The sequence below is a fragment of the Neomonachus schauinslandi genome, chromosome 9 (genome assembly GCF_002201575.2).
Source record: "Neomonachus schauinslandi chromosome 9, ASM220157v2, whole genome shotgun sequence".
In the NCBI taxonomy this organism is placed as follows: domain Eukaryota; kingdom Metazoa; phylum Chordata; class Mammalia; order Carnivora; family Phocidae; genus Neomonachus; species Neomonachus schauinslandi.
In genome coordinates this window covers 138271405-138285335 of record NC_058411.1, presented here as the reverse complement: position 1 = coordinate 138285335, position 13931 = coordinate 138271405, and the positions used below count along the sequence as shown (strand labels likewise).

The 13931-nt window shown below is 56.1% G+C and overlaps 1 protein-coding gene across 1 annotated transcript in view; it reads right to left on the bottom strand.

Moving 5' to 3' along the window:
- Positions 1-9680, bottom strand: part of SEMA4B (semaphorin 4B) — a 24242-nt gene extending 14562 nt beyond the window's left edge. Inside the window, exon 1 of the mRNA XM_021680673.2 lies at positions 9495-9680. Within this exon, the coding sequence (XP_021536348.1) occupies positions 9495-9633 (139 nt within the window). The 5' untranslated portion in view covers positions 9634-9680. The remainder of the gene's footprint in view (positions 1-9494) is intronic.
- Between the last annotated feature and the right edge of the window lie 4251 nt (positions 9681-13931).

Here is a 13931-nt window from a genome sequence, read left to right as displayed (position 1 = left end):
CCCCCCCCCCCCCCCCCCCCCGTGTTCTGAGTGGCGTCCCTGCCCAGGTGCCTGGGGTCACCTCCAGAGTCACGGCACAGACGTCTGGGTGGGCCCTGCCTGAGGTGCGTGCGTGCATGCGTCTGCACACCCTACCACGAGGCCTGTCCAGGCTTGTGGGTTTGCTCCGGGCTGCTTTTTGTGTAGAGGTGACTGGGAGCAGGTGTCAGCACACCTTGGGGGCAGTCTTAGCTTCTAGGCTGTTCTCCGTGTGGCAGAGAGGGTGACTCGTGTGCTCTCCTGGGCAGCCTGTGCTGCTCACACATCCCCCACATCCTCTACCCAGCGGGTTGGGCCAGTAGGGAGCAAACTGGTCTGCCTGAGGCTGTGGCCGGTTTTCCCAGGCAGATGAAACCTTTCTATCCACCCTGGGCAGGCCTGAGCTGGTGGCTTCCCCGGGGCTCCAGGAAGGTAGCACAGGGGCTGGCCTGGGGCTGCGTCCTTGGAGAGGGCACGCTGGACGGGGCACGTCCGAGCGACCTGCAGGGCCCACTCCCCCCCACCCCCCGGGGCCTGGGGCTCTCTCTGCGGGAAGTGATGCGGGAACAACTCAGCCCCCAGCCTCAGCTAGAGCTTCTCCCCTCCCCTGTGACTCAGCCGGAAGCTTGGAGCTCTCTGGGGTGAGACAGGAATCGGGCTCAGCAGGGTCCCCACCCAGCCGAACCAGCGAGCTGCAGCAGGGCCGTGACTCAGAGCACCACCCCAGCTTTCTCTCCATGGTGGCTCCTGGCACCACGGCTGACGCTGACCTGGCCCTAACATCCTGCCCCCCCGCAGGCCCCAGCAGGATGAGGCCAGAAAATGCCAGCTTCTCTGTGAAGAGCCAGGAAGGTGCCCCCAAGGCAGGGAGGCAGCTGGCTGCCCCTCAGCTCCAATCACAAAGTCCCCAGAGAGGGGTCTGGGCCCCAGGACAAGTCCCTGGGAGCCTCCCAAGAGGCTCCGTGAGAGCACCTCTTCCTCCCCAAGGCGTCACACTGGACTCCTGGACCCACTTGTACCTGCAGGAGCACCACTCCTAGGGCAGGACTACTGACTCAGCAGCAAATGAGGGCACGTCAGCCGCCCGGGACGCACATCCTGCCTCTACACCGCCCCGCCCAAGTGCTGGGGCAGGGCAGCCCGAGGGGCCAGAAGCGGTGGGCCCAACAACTGTCACCAGGCCGCTACCGGGCCAAGCCCCCAAGCAGGGAAGGATTACGCTCTGCAGGGGAAGAGGGGCTGTGGGCCAAAAGTCCTCCCTATGCTGGGGTAACCAAGAAAGAGGTAAGAAGTCAAGGGAACCCAGCCTAGAAGCATCCCCTGTTCCTGGGGCAGGCACACTTAGGGAAGCCCACTTCCGAAATGGCCGCGCCTTTGGCTTCCAGCGAGTGGGCCAAGAGCTCCTGCCAGAATCACCAGGTGGCCCCTCGCCCCTCAAAGGCACCCCCCCCGGGTACCCTAACCCAGGACCTGTCATGAGCTGTCATCACCTCGGGAGCGTCCCCTCCACCAGGACCAAGGGCAGCTCCTCTGTTCCCTAATAACCCCTCTCCCGACTGCCCAAGAGTCCACCTTCCTCCTCTCACACACGTCTCCTGTTTTCTGAAGAAACTGGGACCAGGGGCGCCTGGATGGCTCAGTCGTTAAGCGTCTGCCTTCGGCTCAGGTCATGATCCCAGGGTCCTGGGATCGAGCCCCGCATCGGGCTCCCTGCTCCGCAGGAAGCCTGCTTCTCCCTCTCCCACTCCCCCTGCTTGTGTTCCCTCTCTCGCTGTCTCTCTCTCTGTCAAATAAATAATAAAATCTTTACCAAAAAAAGAAACTGGGACCATCAGGTATGGACAACCTCAATTTCCCACTGCCTCCCTATCTCCTCCGAGGCCAAGTCCCATGTTGTCAACCTCTGCCTCTCAGAAAGCCGTTTTTTTCCTTCAATATTCAGCCTAGAAATCTATGTGCCTCCCTACTCTCCTTTGCAGCCAAACTCCTGAAGAGAAGAGCCGCCCAGAGCTGTCTCCATTCCTCACCTCCCACTCACCCCGACTGGGAGTCAGGCCTCAACCAGCCCCACACTCACCAGGGGCCAGGCATCACCTCACTGCCAACCTTCAGACACTGAAGGGCATGGCCTGCAGCACCCGGCCTGGTGGAGGCCCCCTGTCCCATAGGTGTGGGCCACAATGGCCTCAAGGGTCACTTCCCGTCACCCTGCCACTCCTTCTGGGCCTCCATCCCTCCAAGAGCTAATTTACCGGAGCATCTACTACACATTTTCAATGGATTGAATGCATGGAGTCCTGGCAAGGTGGTTGTGAAGGAGGCCTGACCACCTGAGGTTTTCAGGGGAGAGCTGCCTGCAATCAGCCAGTTAGGAAGAGTGGTGGAGCCGGGATTAGAACCTGGGCTGGCAGCTCTGGCGTCTGTGTCATTAACCTAACTGCCGTCGCTCTGGAGTCTGCTCTTTCATGTTGTTCCCTGGGGTCTGCCCTTGGCCTCGAGATCACACACCCACACCCATCGCTTCAACAATCCAGACACTGGCAAACCCCAAATCTCGCCATCAGTGCAGATCTTCCATCCAGCGGGAGACTGGCCATGACCACCGCCCACCACTGCCCCCTTCGGCTTGGGCTCTCGTGCCCTGCGTCACCCACTGGAAACCTGGACAGGTTCCTTCCTCCCTCTCCTTCACCCCACGGACATCCCATCCATAATCAAATTCTGCCAATTTTCCCTCCTTAATACTTGCCAAATCTATCCGATTTGCTACCACAGTCCTGAGCCAGGCCACCACCCTTTCCCGCCTGGGATACCACCACAGCCCCCCAACAGGCCCCTGCCCCCAGCCCAGCCTCTGTGCTGCAGCCACAGGGCTCTCGGGGAACTGTCCTGGTCCATCAGGTATGGATGGACAACCTCAATGTGCCCCACTGTCCAAGCCCCAAACTCGCCAGCCCTCGCCACATCTCCCTCCCCTGCTTCAACTGAGTGACACCAAGCTGCAACTCCAGGTCCTATTTCTCTCGCCTTTACTCAAGGCCTGGAACACCCTTCCTTCTCACCAATTCCTACTCATCCTGAGACTCAGCTTGGTTTCACCTCCTCCAGGAGGCCTTCCTGAATCCCCAGCTGGGGGAGGGCCCCCTCTCTGCGCCCGTCACTTCCCCTTCACACCTCTCACGGTGCACCGGCCACGTGGTTTGCCGATGGCTTTCTGTGCCTGTCTCCTCCACCCAGTCAAGAGCTCCTTGAGGAGCAGGACGTGCTTATTCATATTTGTATCATCTGGCCAGGTAAGGTCCAAGGAACATGTCATTGAATGCTAAGTCCCAATTCAGGGTACTCTGGTCCAGGGAGGGGTCTGAGATTCCAAGAGGACAGCCTAGAGGTCCCGAAGCCTCTGGCTCACAAGAGCGTGTCTGAGAAGCACTGAGCACTCAGTCCCGCGAGCTCGGGGCCCAGACAGAAGCGTGACAGCTGACAGACAGGAGAGAGGTCACAAGGGCTGTAAAGGGGAGCCGCACTGCCCACGTGTGAGTCCTGACTTATCACTGACCAGCTGTGCAGCTCGGAACGGGGACCTGCTGTCCCTGAGAGGGAGCCCTCACCGGGCTGCCACAAAGACCAGATAAATGCAGTGTGGAGAAGTGCCAAGTCCTGCTCCCAGATTAGGGGGCCACCAACAATCAGGACTGACCCTATCCGTACCCTCCCCTGCTCCTCCTGCCACCTTCCTTCCTCCCCACCCTTGCTCTGAGTAAACACCCACCACTCTGGCCACCTCAGCAGCCCACTCATGCAGAAGAGAGGGGACAAGGGCAGGTGGGGCTCCAGTCGCCTGGAGGCAGGAGCCCCTTTGAAGAGGTGGCTAGTGCTCAGCCCCAGATGCATGTTGCCAAGTGGACTGGGGGCCCAGCCTTGCCAGAACTTCAGAAGAACTGGAAAATTGGATTTTTACCTTACATTTCCTGAGTTTTAAATATCAGCAACTAATTAAGATTTCCTAAAACACTTGGAGGCCAAAGAAAATCTACTTCCGTGCTGGCCCTGGCCTGCCATCCCACCCCCCCCCCCCCACCCCGCCGCAGGGTGCAAACCTGTGTCTGAGATGTTTGCTCCTGGTCTCCTGAGTGGACCATACTTCCACCGTGGCCACACCATCCGGGGCCTCAGCCGGATCCCGTTCCCATCCAGGGAGTGACCTCCGTATGTCTCTTTACCAGATGGACAAACGTAACCTATCAACTATTCCAAGGCCAAGCTGGGCCATTCTGCTGCTTCCCCGCACTTCACAACTGAGGCTGGAAGCAGCTGTTCTAGCGGACAGAATGTGGTTCTCGAGTCAGAGAGCTGTAGCCCACAGCTTGACCCCAAACCTTTTTAGTCGCACGACCCTGACCGCGTTGAGTTAGCTTCTCCAAGCCTCGGGTCCCCCACAGGATGGAGCGACCCCACCTCCAGCACCCGGCACACGGTGGGTGCCCCAACCTGGGCGGCTTTCTTTCCTGTCTGTTAGCACCCCTCAAAGGATGAGCAAGGGGAGGCCAAAAAGGAGAGGAGTCTGCTCATTTGGCCCCCGTTTAGTAGCAGTTATGATAAAATGAGAAATTTCTGTCTACTGGACCCACTGAAACCCCCTCCCCACAGCCCCACCTCTCTGAACCCTACTAACCGTCAAGATGGGCTTTTCAGAGGACCCATCAGTGCAGAGCAGAGAGATCCCACAGAGAACATGTCAGATCTCAGGGAGGCAGAGCCATATGCCTTGGACAAAATACTTCATCTCTCTGAACCTCAGCTGTCTTATCTGTAAAATGGGGATAACTTTACCCACCGTGTAGGGGGAAACAAGACAACTAAGCCTGGCGCTCACAGTAGCTCTATACCCACTACCTTACTTTCGACCTTCTTCTAGACACGAAACACTGCAACACAAACGCGAGGACGCCGGCTGTGCCACCTCAGGGCTGCAGGTGGTCCTGCCCCGAACCGGAGAGGCTCACAGAGGAGTGGCGGCTAGAAAAGGACCAGGGAGACTGCATAGGGCTAGGCACAGAGAAAAGGCTCGCCTATGGCTTTGAGGATGGCGGGAGATGGGGTGGAGCCTTTACGGGACCTTGGGCATCTGTCCCAAGATGGCAAACTCCATGTGAGCCACTCTCCACCCTGGACAAAGCGGAGCCTGGCCGGGAGGACAGAATGCAAGGAGGAGGGGCAGGGGCCCACGGGGAGGGCCCCATCAGAGGCCTCTCCACCCATCCTGAGCACCCACGGCAGGGTGGGGGTCGGGCCACAGCCTCTAGAAGGGGACAAAGGAAAGAGTGACTACATAAGCCGAGTCCAGCCTTTTCTCCAGGCTCTGTGCCATCTTCTGTCTCCCTTGCGTGGAGGATGAACGTGCAGGTGTATCCAGATGTGCCCCCAAACTTGTGCAAGCTTAGAGTTTTGCTGGGCTGGCTTACAGGCATTTCGACACCCAGCTGAATGTGGGTTATGCACGGGGCAGAGTGGAACCAGTGAGGGGCAGGGCAGAGGGAGAGGTGCAGTCACCCCCAGGCAGAGGAAGTTCTTAGGGGCAAAGAAGAACTTCAAAGAGCTGAACCAGGAGCACTTAAAAAGTGCACTAAATTCAGCAGGACCCCTTGGGTGATTCGCTTTGTCTTCCACCCCAGAGCAGGGGGTGGGACCTGCACTATTCCATTCCCTGACCTGGCAGGTCTTGGCAGCTAGCAGCAGGCCTGCCTACAGCCAGCGCTCAGTGTCACCCAAATGGATGCAAATAACCTCACCAAGCGAGGCAGGCAGGGAATTTCCACCAGAGAGAACAGAGCCCGCTACCTTTTACTGGGGACGGAGCACGTGTCAGGCACTGGGCCAAACACTTTCCATACATTATTTCCTGTAATCCGCTCAGAGCCCTGTGAGATGGGTCCTGCCATTATTCACGGCTTGCCCCAGGTGGTGCAGTTAGGAGGCAAGTGAGTCTTCAAAGCCCGGCTATTAGCGCCCATAGTTACAGCTCTTTCCACTTGGCTCTGAAGGGGCCACGAAGATGCCAGGCCATGGGACAGAGCTGAAGACAAACGCTCATGTGGAGCTGAGGCCACATTCAGGAGGAAGGCCTGTTACCAGCCAGCAAGACTCTGAAAGCGGCCTGCACTGGGGGCTTCTCGGGGCAACCATGACCCTGGGTGTCCACTCCGGGGTCAGAGGACAGGCAGCTGATTTGTGCCAATGCCCAGTTCCCCGGCTCAATGGGGTTTTGTTGACTGCAGTTCGCAAGGCCTATGGATTTATTTCCAATCTGGTTTGGAAACACTGTGTCCAGACCTTTCCAGACAGGCACTTCTGGGGCAGGGGGAAATTAATAACTCCTCTTAATTGCCCAAATAAGGGAACTCAATAAGACTTTCATGAGCCAAAGGAGGTTTGCTTTGTTTCTTTCTACACAGCCCGGCTGGGAGGCAGTGGCCTTGCAGCTCACACACCCGGCGCCATTATTTCCACTCGGCAGCTCTCCTCTTCTGAGCCTTTGGTCCTGGAACGTCAAACTACGCTTTCCAGCGCAAGAGAACCAAAATTCCACACACTTCTTTGAAGCATTCCTTCCACAGAGACAAGTAACTTCCCTTTAAGGCCTCTCCTTGTCCAGCTGGCCCTGGAGTCCCCAGTTCCCCTCCCCCTCTTGGCCACTGGACGAGACCACAAATGGGGGATCCCCTCCTTCACAGTCCCAGGAATCTGCTGCGGATTAACAGCAATGAGGAGAGTTCCCTAGAAAGGACCCCACACATGAACTGGACGCTCCACTTCTAGAGACTTTGTTTCAAACCACAGACACAGCTCACTGTCCCTAGGCATCCGGGGCCTTGGGGAGCTTGGGTGGGAACGCAGTAGGGGAGGACAGGTAGCCTGAAAGGGAGGTGTAGTCTCTCCCTCCATGCCTCTCTCCCTGTTCTGTGAGGCAGGGGCCATGGGCCCTTGTGCCCAGAGTCCCCATGGTCACCTCAGGCCTACGCAGGATAGGCACGCTGCCAGGAACATCTAACAAGCCCCCAAGGATGAGGCAGGAAGCTGCCTGCAGCCACGCTCCAAAGGTGAGCCTGTCCAGTCACCAGGGCATTCCCCTCTGGGGCTTCCAGTATCAAGGGCCAGGAGGAAGTCTAGGGAGGCGGCCCTCTGGGGTGTGGTCCATATCAGTAAAGTATGGATGTGTGCTCACAAGTTCAGATGTTGGGTGCTGCCAACTATTCCAGGACTTTGGGGGGACTAGAAAAAGAGGCTCCCTCTGGGCAGACCCAGTCTCAGGAACACAGCAGAAGCTTTGTCTTCTTCTAGGAGCCACAGCTTGGAAAGCAGAGTATCGACTGCATTTCTAGGCCCTTTGAACCTCTCAAGGGACACCTTTGTGCAGCGCATCTGTGCCAGTCCTAACAGGGGAACCTGTGTCTCAGTCCTCTGGGAGTCTGGATTTTCACCTAAGGATCTGGGAGAGGGGAATGCACAGACATCCAGACCAGAGTACCAACTGACCTGTGCGGGGGACGCTGGTGTGTGACAGAGCCTGGCAACAGTCACAGATTTGTGGAAGTGGGCCAGGTCTGAGAGCTATGTGGGTAATAACCACCAAGCGTTCTAGCCGCTCTCAGGACGCAGGCCCTCTTGGTTCCCCCTCACGGCTCCCCAGTTCTGCCTTTCAGTTACCCTCTGGGTGGTCCCCGTCCAGTTCCAGAGCTGGACACAAGATTAGCTGTGCTTGCGATGGCTCTGTGAGCTAGCCCAGGGCCATAAATGGAGTCCTTCAGAACATTTGTTCCCACTTTACTGCCCTCCTGCCAGAGCTAAGAGGGTTTAAGGACAAAGGGAGTTGTGGCCACAACCGAGAAAGTGGCAAGGCAGTAGGCCCGGGTCCGGATACACTTGTTTATCCTCACTTAATGAGATGGAGCACCCAAGGGACTGTGGTCAAATGAACACACCAGCACCACCCCCACCCCAGGCAGTCACCCTGGCTCTGTGCAGGATGTGCAGGAATGAAGCCTGTGCTTCACACTAACGATAATGCCAGCTAACACTTATGGAGCGGTTTCCATGTACCAAGCCCTGTCCTAAGGACTTTTCAAACATAAACTGATTTAATCCTCACAACCTTGAGGTATATGCTATTATTATCCCATTTTAAAGATGAGGAAATCAAGGCCCGGGAAGAGTTAAGTAGCTTGCTCAAGGTCACATGGTTACTAAGTGGTGGAGGCAGGATTTGAACCCAGGCTATGTTCTCAGCATGGTCTTGCAATGTTTCAGACAGGGTTATTCAGGGCCACAAGCACCCTGAGTTAATCTAAGTGATGATTCTGCTACTCTTCCCTCTTGCACACAGAATGTTTTCAGGGGTGGGGATGCAGCAGAGAGAAGGAAGTCCGGTCTACTTTCAATATGTAACCTCTAATTCATACGTCTTTTATTCTAATTCTCCCAGTGTGACAACAAGTTAAAGGGCTTGGAGAAACAGCATCTACTGAGCCCCTATAAAGCTTGTGCCCACGGAACTCAGCTAGTTTCATGAAATCTCCAAGACAGCCTTGCAAGGTACCTACTACTGTGCCCATTTTGCAGATCAGCAAACCAGGGCACAGGGAGAAGGGAATTACTAGCCCAGTAGTAGAAATGGGCTTGGAATCCGGGTCCCTCTGATTTCAAAGAGAAGCTGGAGAAGCAACAAGATGTAAAGGGGTAGGGACAGGGGAGAGCCAGAGGCCACAGTAGCAGGCATGAGCACCAGGTGAGGGACCTCACCAATGAGGATGGTACTCCCAGGAGGATTTTCTCTCAGGGCCTAGGTGTCACAGAGCAGCCCCCATCCCTGGTAGGATCTCTCTCGGGCCCCGGAGGGATCCCACCATGTTCGGGCCGGGGCAGCGCCGATAGGCCAGGGTGAAGGGCTGGGAGGGAAGATGGGACTCCTGTCCCGCTGCGGCTCGGGAATCCTGCTGCGACTTGCTGGAATACCAGAACCCCAGTGTTTATGGGACGGCAAGCACGGCCCCCTCCACCCCGAGACGCCCTCGGGGGCGGCACCGCGGCTGGCTCTGGTCAGCATCAAAGACAAGCAGATGGGCAGGCGGACCAGCGGGTAGCCAGCACCGGGGGCGGGGGGTGGGGAGGGGGGCTGCCACCGCCGAAAAGGACGCCCTACTGAGGGGCGAGCTTGGACGCAGAGCGGGCGCGAGACCCCCCCCTCCCCGCCCTCTAAAGGAAGGGAAGAAAGGGGCCCGCGGCCCCACAGTTGCCCTCTCCTCTCTCTCCCTCCTCGCAGCGCTCTGAAGGAAGGAGGGGTCCTAATGGACCCCAAGCCTCTGACAGGCCCCCTCCTCCCTCCTTCCTTTGTCACGGCAGCCTCCGCACAGGCACCTCCCGGCCGCCTCCCCTCCCCCCGACCCCAGCCCGCGCCCCCGCGGGGTCGCCCCAGCGCTCACCCAGCGGCAGGCTGATCCGAGGGGCGAGCGCCGGAGTCGGCGGCGGCGGCAGCAGCAGCAGCAGGAGCAGTAGGAGTAGCGGCGGCAGCCGGGGCGGCAGGGCGCCCCGTGGGGCGCACGGTCGGCTCCCCCGGCCCATCGCGGAGCTCCGGACAGCGGGGAGCGACGGCGTCCTCCGGGCTCCGGCTCAGGTGGCTCAACTTGACTCGCGGGCTGCAGCCCCGCCCGCTAGACCTGAGGGGGGGGTTGGGGGGGGAGCTGCTGTCACGTGCCCCTAGGTGGGCGGGGCCGAAGGAGGAAGTCGGGCGGCTAGGCCTGCCTCTCCCGCTCCGCTCCCGCCCCGCCCCCTGCTCGCTCGGGGCGCCGGAGGCCCGAGGGGCGGCCGCGTGCTGCGCGAGCTCGGTGCGCGCCTGGAGGACGCCAACCAGTCGCCGCCGAGGCCGCAGGAGCACGGGGGCGCGGAGAGCGGACCCGTGGTTCTTCTCCCCCGCCTCGCAGGCCCTCCCACCGCCTCCCCGACCCCTTCCGGCTCCTCTGCAACCCCCTGAGCGCGTGCCGTTGGGAAAACGTGTGGGTCTCTCTCCCTGGGCGCCTCCCGAGGGTCGGGCCTTGGTCTCCACCCCTTCCACCCCCCACGCTGGTGCTCCTGGCACCCACTTGCCCGTGACCAAATGAATCGGCCAAGCCCGTGCTGGTGACGAGGCTGGTTGCTTCTGAGTTTCACTTCTGCACGGGTCAACCCACCTTAGGTCTTGGCTGGGCGTTCACTCCAGGCTCAGAGCTTGATCTAGGTACCCTGCGGGGTCATCCCCGTCTAGATGTCCATACGAAGCCAAACCTTGGAGGGGCGGGCGGGCAAGATTAGCTTAAGTGGGATAACTACATGTAATGTACTGTGAAGGAAGACTGACCTCCTCCACAGGCTGCACGTTGCCTGGCAGGTGAAAGTACTCCCTCAGGCTGGAGTGGAATCCCACAGGCACCCACCACAATCCTCCTGGCTCCTAACATCTTCAGGGATGGGGCTTAGTTCTGCTGAGACTGGACGGGGCGGGGGGGGGGGGTGTCAAACTGCAGACTGGACCCCCTAGTGGGTCCCTATCAGCATTAAAAAAGCAGAATAGCCTGGGTGGCTCAGTCCCGTAAGCGTCTGCCTTCCGCTCAGGTCGTGATCCCAGGTCGTGATCCCGAGGTCCTGTGATCCAGCAGCAGGTCGGGCTCCCTGCGGAGCCCGCTTCTCCCTCTCCCTCTTCCTCTGCTGCTCCCCCTGCTTGTGCTCACGCGCGCTCTCTCAAATAAATAAAATCTTTTTTTTTTTAAAGATTTTATTTATTTATTTGACACAGAGAGAGAGAAAGCACAAGTAGGCAGAGAGGCAGGCAGAGGGAGAGGGAGAAGCAGGCTCTCCACTGAGCAGGGAGCCCGATGTGGGGCTTGATCCCAGGACTCTGGGATCACGACCCGAGCCGAAGGCAGCCGCTCAACCGACCGAGCCACCCAGGCGCCCCAAATAAATAAAATCTTAAGGAAAAAGGCAGAATAGCAAATATCAAAGTGCAATGATCACGGAAGATCATAAAGTGTTGGGAAACGTGTTTCAACTTTTCCTAAAGGTGCACAGGATCGCAGTAAAATGTAATTCTTCCTGTACTTCAAGTCAAAGGTAGTTTGAAAACCTCTGCTAGGCTAGTCATTTCCTGGCAGTGGTGATGGTTTCTCCAGAAACTGGCTGGAAAGTTCCTCTTCACCCCCAGCCATAACTAGCCTCCTCAGAGCCACCACCTGTTGCTTTCACCCCACTGCCAGGGCCTGTCAGTTCCTCTCCCACAGGGTGGCTGTCAGGAGTTGGGGCACAGCACCCACACGGTCCCAGGTCTCCTCTCCTAGTCAGGCTTCCTCATGCTCTGTATTTCTGTACCTCCGCCATCCTAACACCCTTCTGTGGACACGGTCCAGGCTAGTAGCATCCTTTTTATAAAGGGGCTCCCAGCACTGGACACACAATTCCCACGGGGTGTGGGCAGCACCAACCACCAGAGGTTCTAGCATTGCAGGCCTTGGACACTTTACCTCTATTAATGGTGTCAATCTGTTTCTTAGCCAATTATACTCAGGCTTCTATCTGCAGTCAGGACCTCTGTCCCGAACTCCAGATGGCCTCAACATTTCTACCGGGCTGTCTTGTCCGTCAGGCATCTCATATCCAACATGTCCTACACTAAGCTCCTGATCTCTCCCCTCTCCCCCCTCAAAATGCGTTCCTCCTATGTGAGCTTTCTCCATCTCATTTAAAGGCAAGTCCATCTTCAAGCTGCTTAACTACTTTCTTTCATTTCCTCACATCTGACCCACTAGGAAATCCATAATCTGACCATTCACCACCTCCCAGTGTGTGTGTGTGGTGGGGGGGTCACTATCAGCACCCTCTTTCTCCTGGTTACTGCAAGTTCCTCCTAACTGCTACCTCTGCTTCCCTGCAACCTATTCTCAACTCAGCAACCAGACTCTTTCTTTTTTTTTTTTTAAAGATTTTATTTATTCATTTGAGACACAGAGATACAGAGAGAGAGAGAAAGCATGAGCAGGGAGAGAGGCAGAGGGAGAGGGAGAAGCAGGCTCCTCGCTGAGCCAGGAGCCCGATGTGGGGCTCGATCCCAGGACCCTGGGATCATGACCTGAGCCGAAGGCAGACGTTTAACCATCTGAGCCACCCAGGCGCCCAACCAGAATCTTTCAAAACCAGTAAGGTCATGGCATTCATTTGCTTGAAACCCTCCAAGGGTTCCCTGTCTCACTCAGAATAAAAGCCAAAGACTTACAGTGGTGTACAAGGCCCTGTGTCATCCTCACCCCCACCACATCCTCCACTGCTCTCCCCCTACTCACTCTACTTCAGGCACACCCCCACCACTCCTCTTAGGACCTTTGTCCTGGCTACTCCCTCCGCCTGGGGCACTCTTCCCCCAGATATCCACATGATTGAGTCCCTTGCTTCCTTCAGATCCTTGCTCAAAGATCACCTTCTTGAAGAATCTGAACTTCCACCCATTCCCCTTACCTGGAGAAAATTTTTCAAAGCACTCATCACCTTTGCTGTGGTTTTTCATTATTGCCTGAAATCCCCACCTGACCCCACTCCCAGCACCAAGAATGTTGACTGAGGAGGGCAGGGATTTTTTTTTTTTTTTTTTAAGATTTTGTTTATTTTACAGAGAGAGAGAGAGCACAAACAGGGGGAGCAGCAGAGGGAGAAGGAGAAGCAAGAAGCCCTATGCGGAGCTCGATCCCAGGACCCTGGGATCATGACCTGAGCTGAAGGCAGACGCTTAACCGACTGAGCCACCCAGGCGCCCCAAAGGAGGGCAGGGATTTTTGCTTATTCGGCTAGTTAACTAACATGGCCCAAGCTTCTAGAACAGTGCCTGGCATATGGCAGACCCTCAATAAGTACCGGCTACACGAATGAATGAATGAATGAATGGATGGGATGTAACCCAAGAGTCATGGAATACTGCTGGCTCATATCAGCTAACAACCAGAGCTACTTTTCTATATCAACTTTCATCTAGTAAAGAGTTCCCCCAAACCTCAAATTATGCAATTAACATTTTCAACCTAAGCACAGGACTTCATATTGATCTCCTTTAAATCTACTAGTTCTGGTCCAAATTTCATCCTATTGAGGTCATTTTGAGTATTCATTCTATTATCATAGATTTTGACTTCCCTTCCCAGTTTTGAATCATCAGTAAATTTGGTAATCATTTCTTAGCCTTTATCCGAGTCATTGATAAAAAATATTGGGTGTCAGGGGTGCCTGGCTGGCTCAGTCGGTAGAGCGTGAGGCTCTTGATCTTGGGGTTGTAAGTTCAATCCCCATGTTGGGTGTAGAGACTACTTAAAATCTTAAAAAAAAAAAAAAAATACTAGGTGAGCAGACCTATTGCCCACTCTCCAACAAAAGGTACCAGGTCTCCCTGGGGAAGGCAAGCCTGGGACATTTTGTTGGGCCAAAAAGCAAGGAAGTGATGAAAGACTAATGGGGTCAAGTCAAAAGGACATGGGCCCAGCTTGATGACTAAACCTGAGATAATTTGAGACTCAAAAAGCATACTGAAGTAATGGGTCCTAATGTATCAAAATAAAACAATCCATTAGTCTGCAGTGAAACTCAGGAAAATACACAAAGAGAAAGAAAAGAGGTAGAAAGGAAGCTTTTCTTTATAGAAGAATGTTGGCTGATGAATGTAGAAGAAAGAGTAGACTTCAGAAAGCCTCGATTCAAGCAAGAGTAATCAGCGGATGCTAAGCCACTGGGTAAAAGATTTTTGGGAAACTGTATATGAACAAGGTCTCAAAGTCTGTCCTACAAGTGACTTACTAATTACCAAAAGGAAAATGTATCTCTGGGGCAGAACTCTGGCAGCCACTACCTTA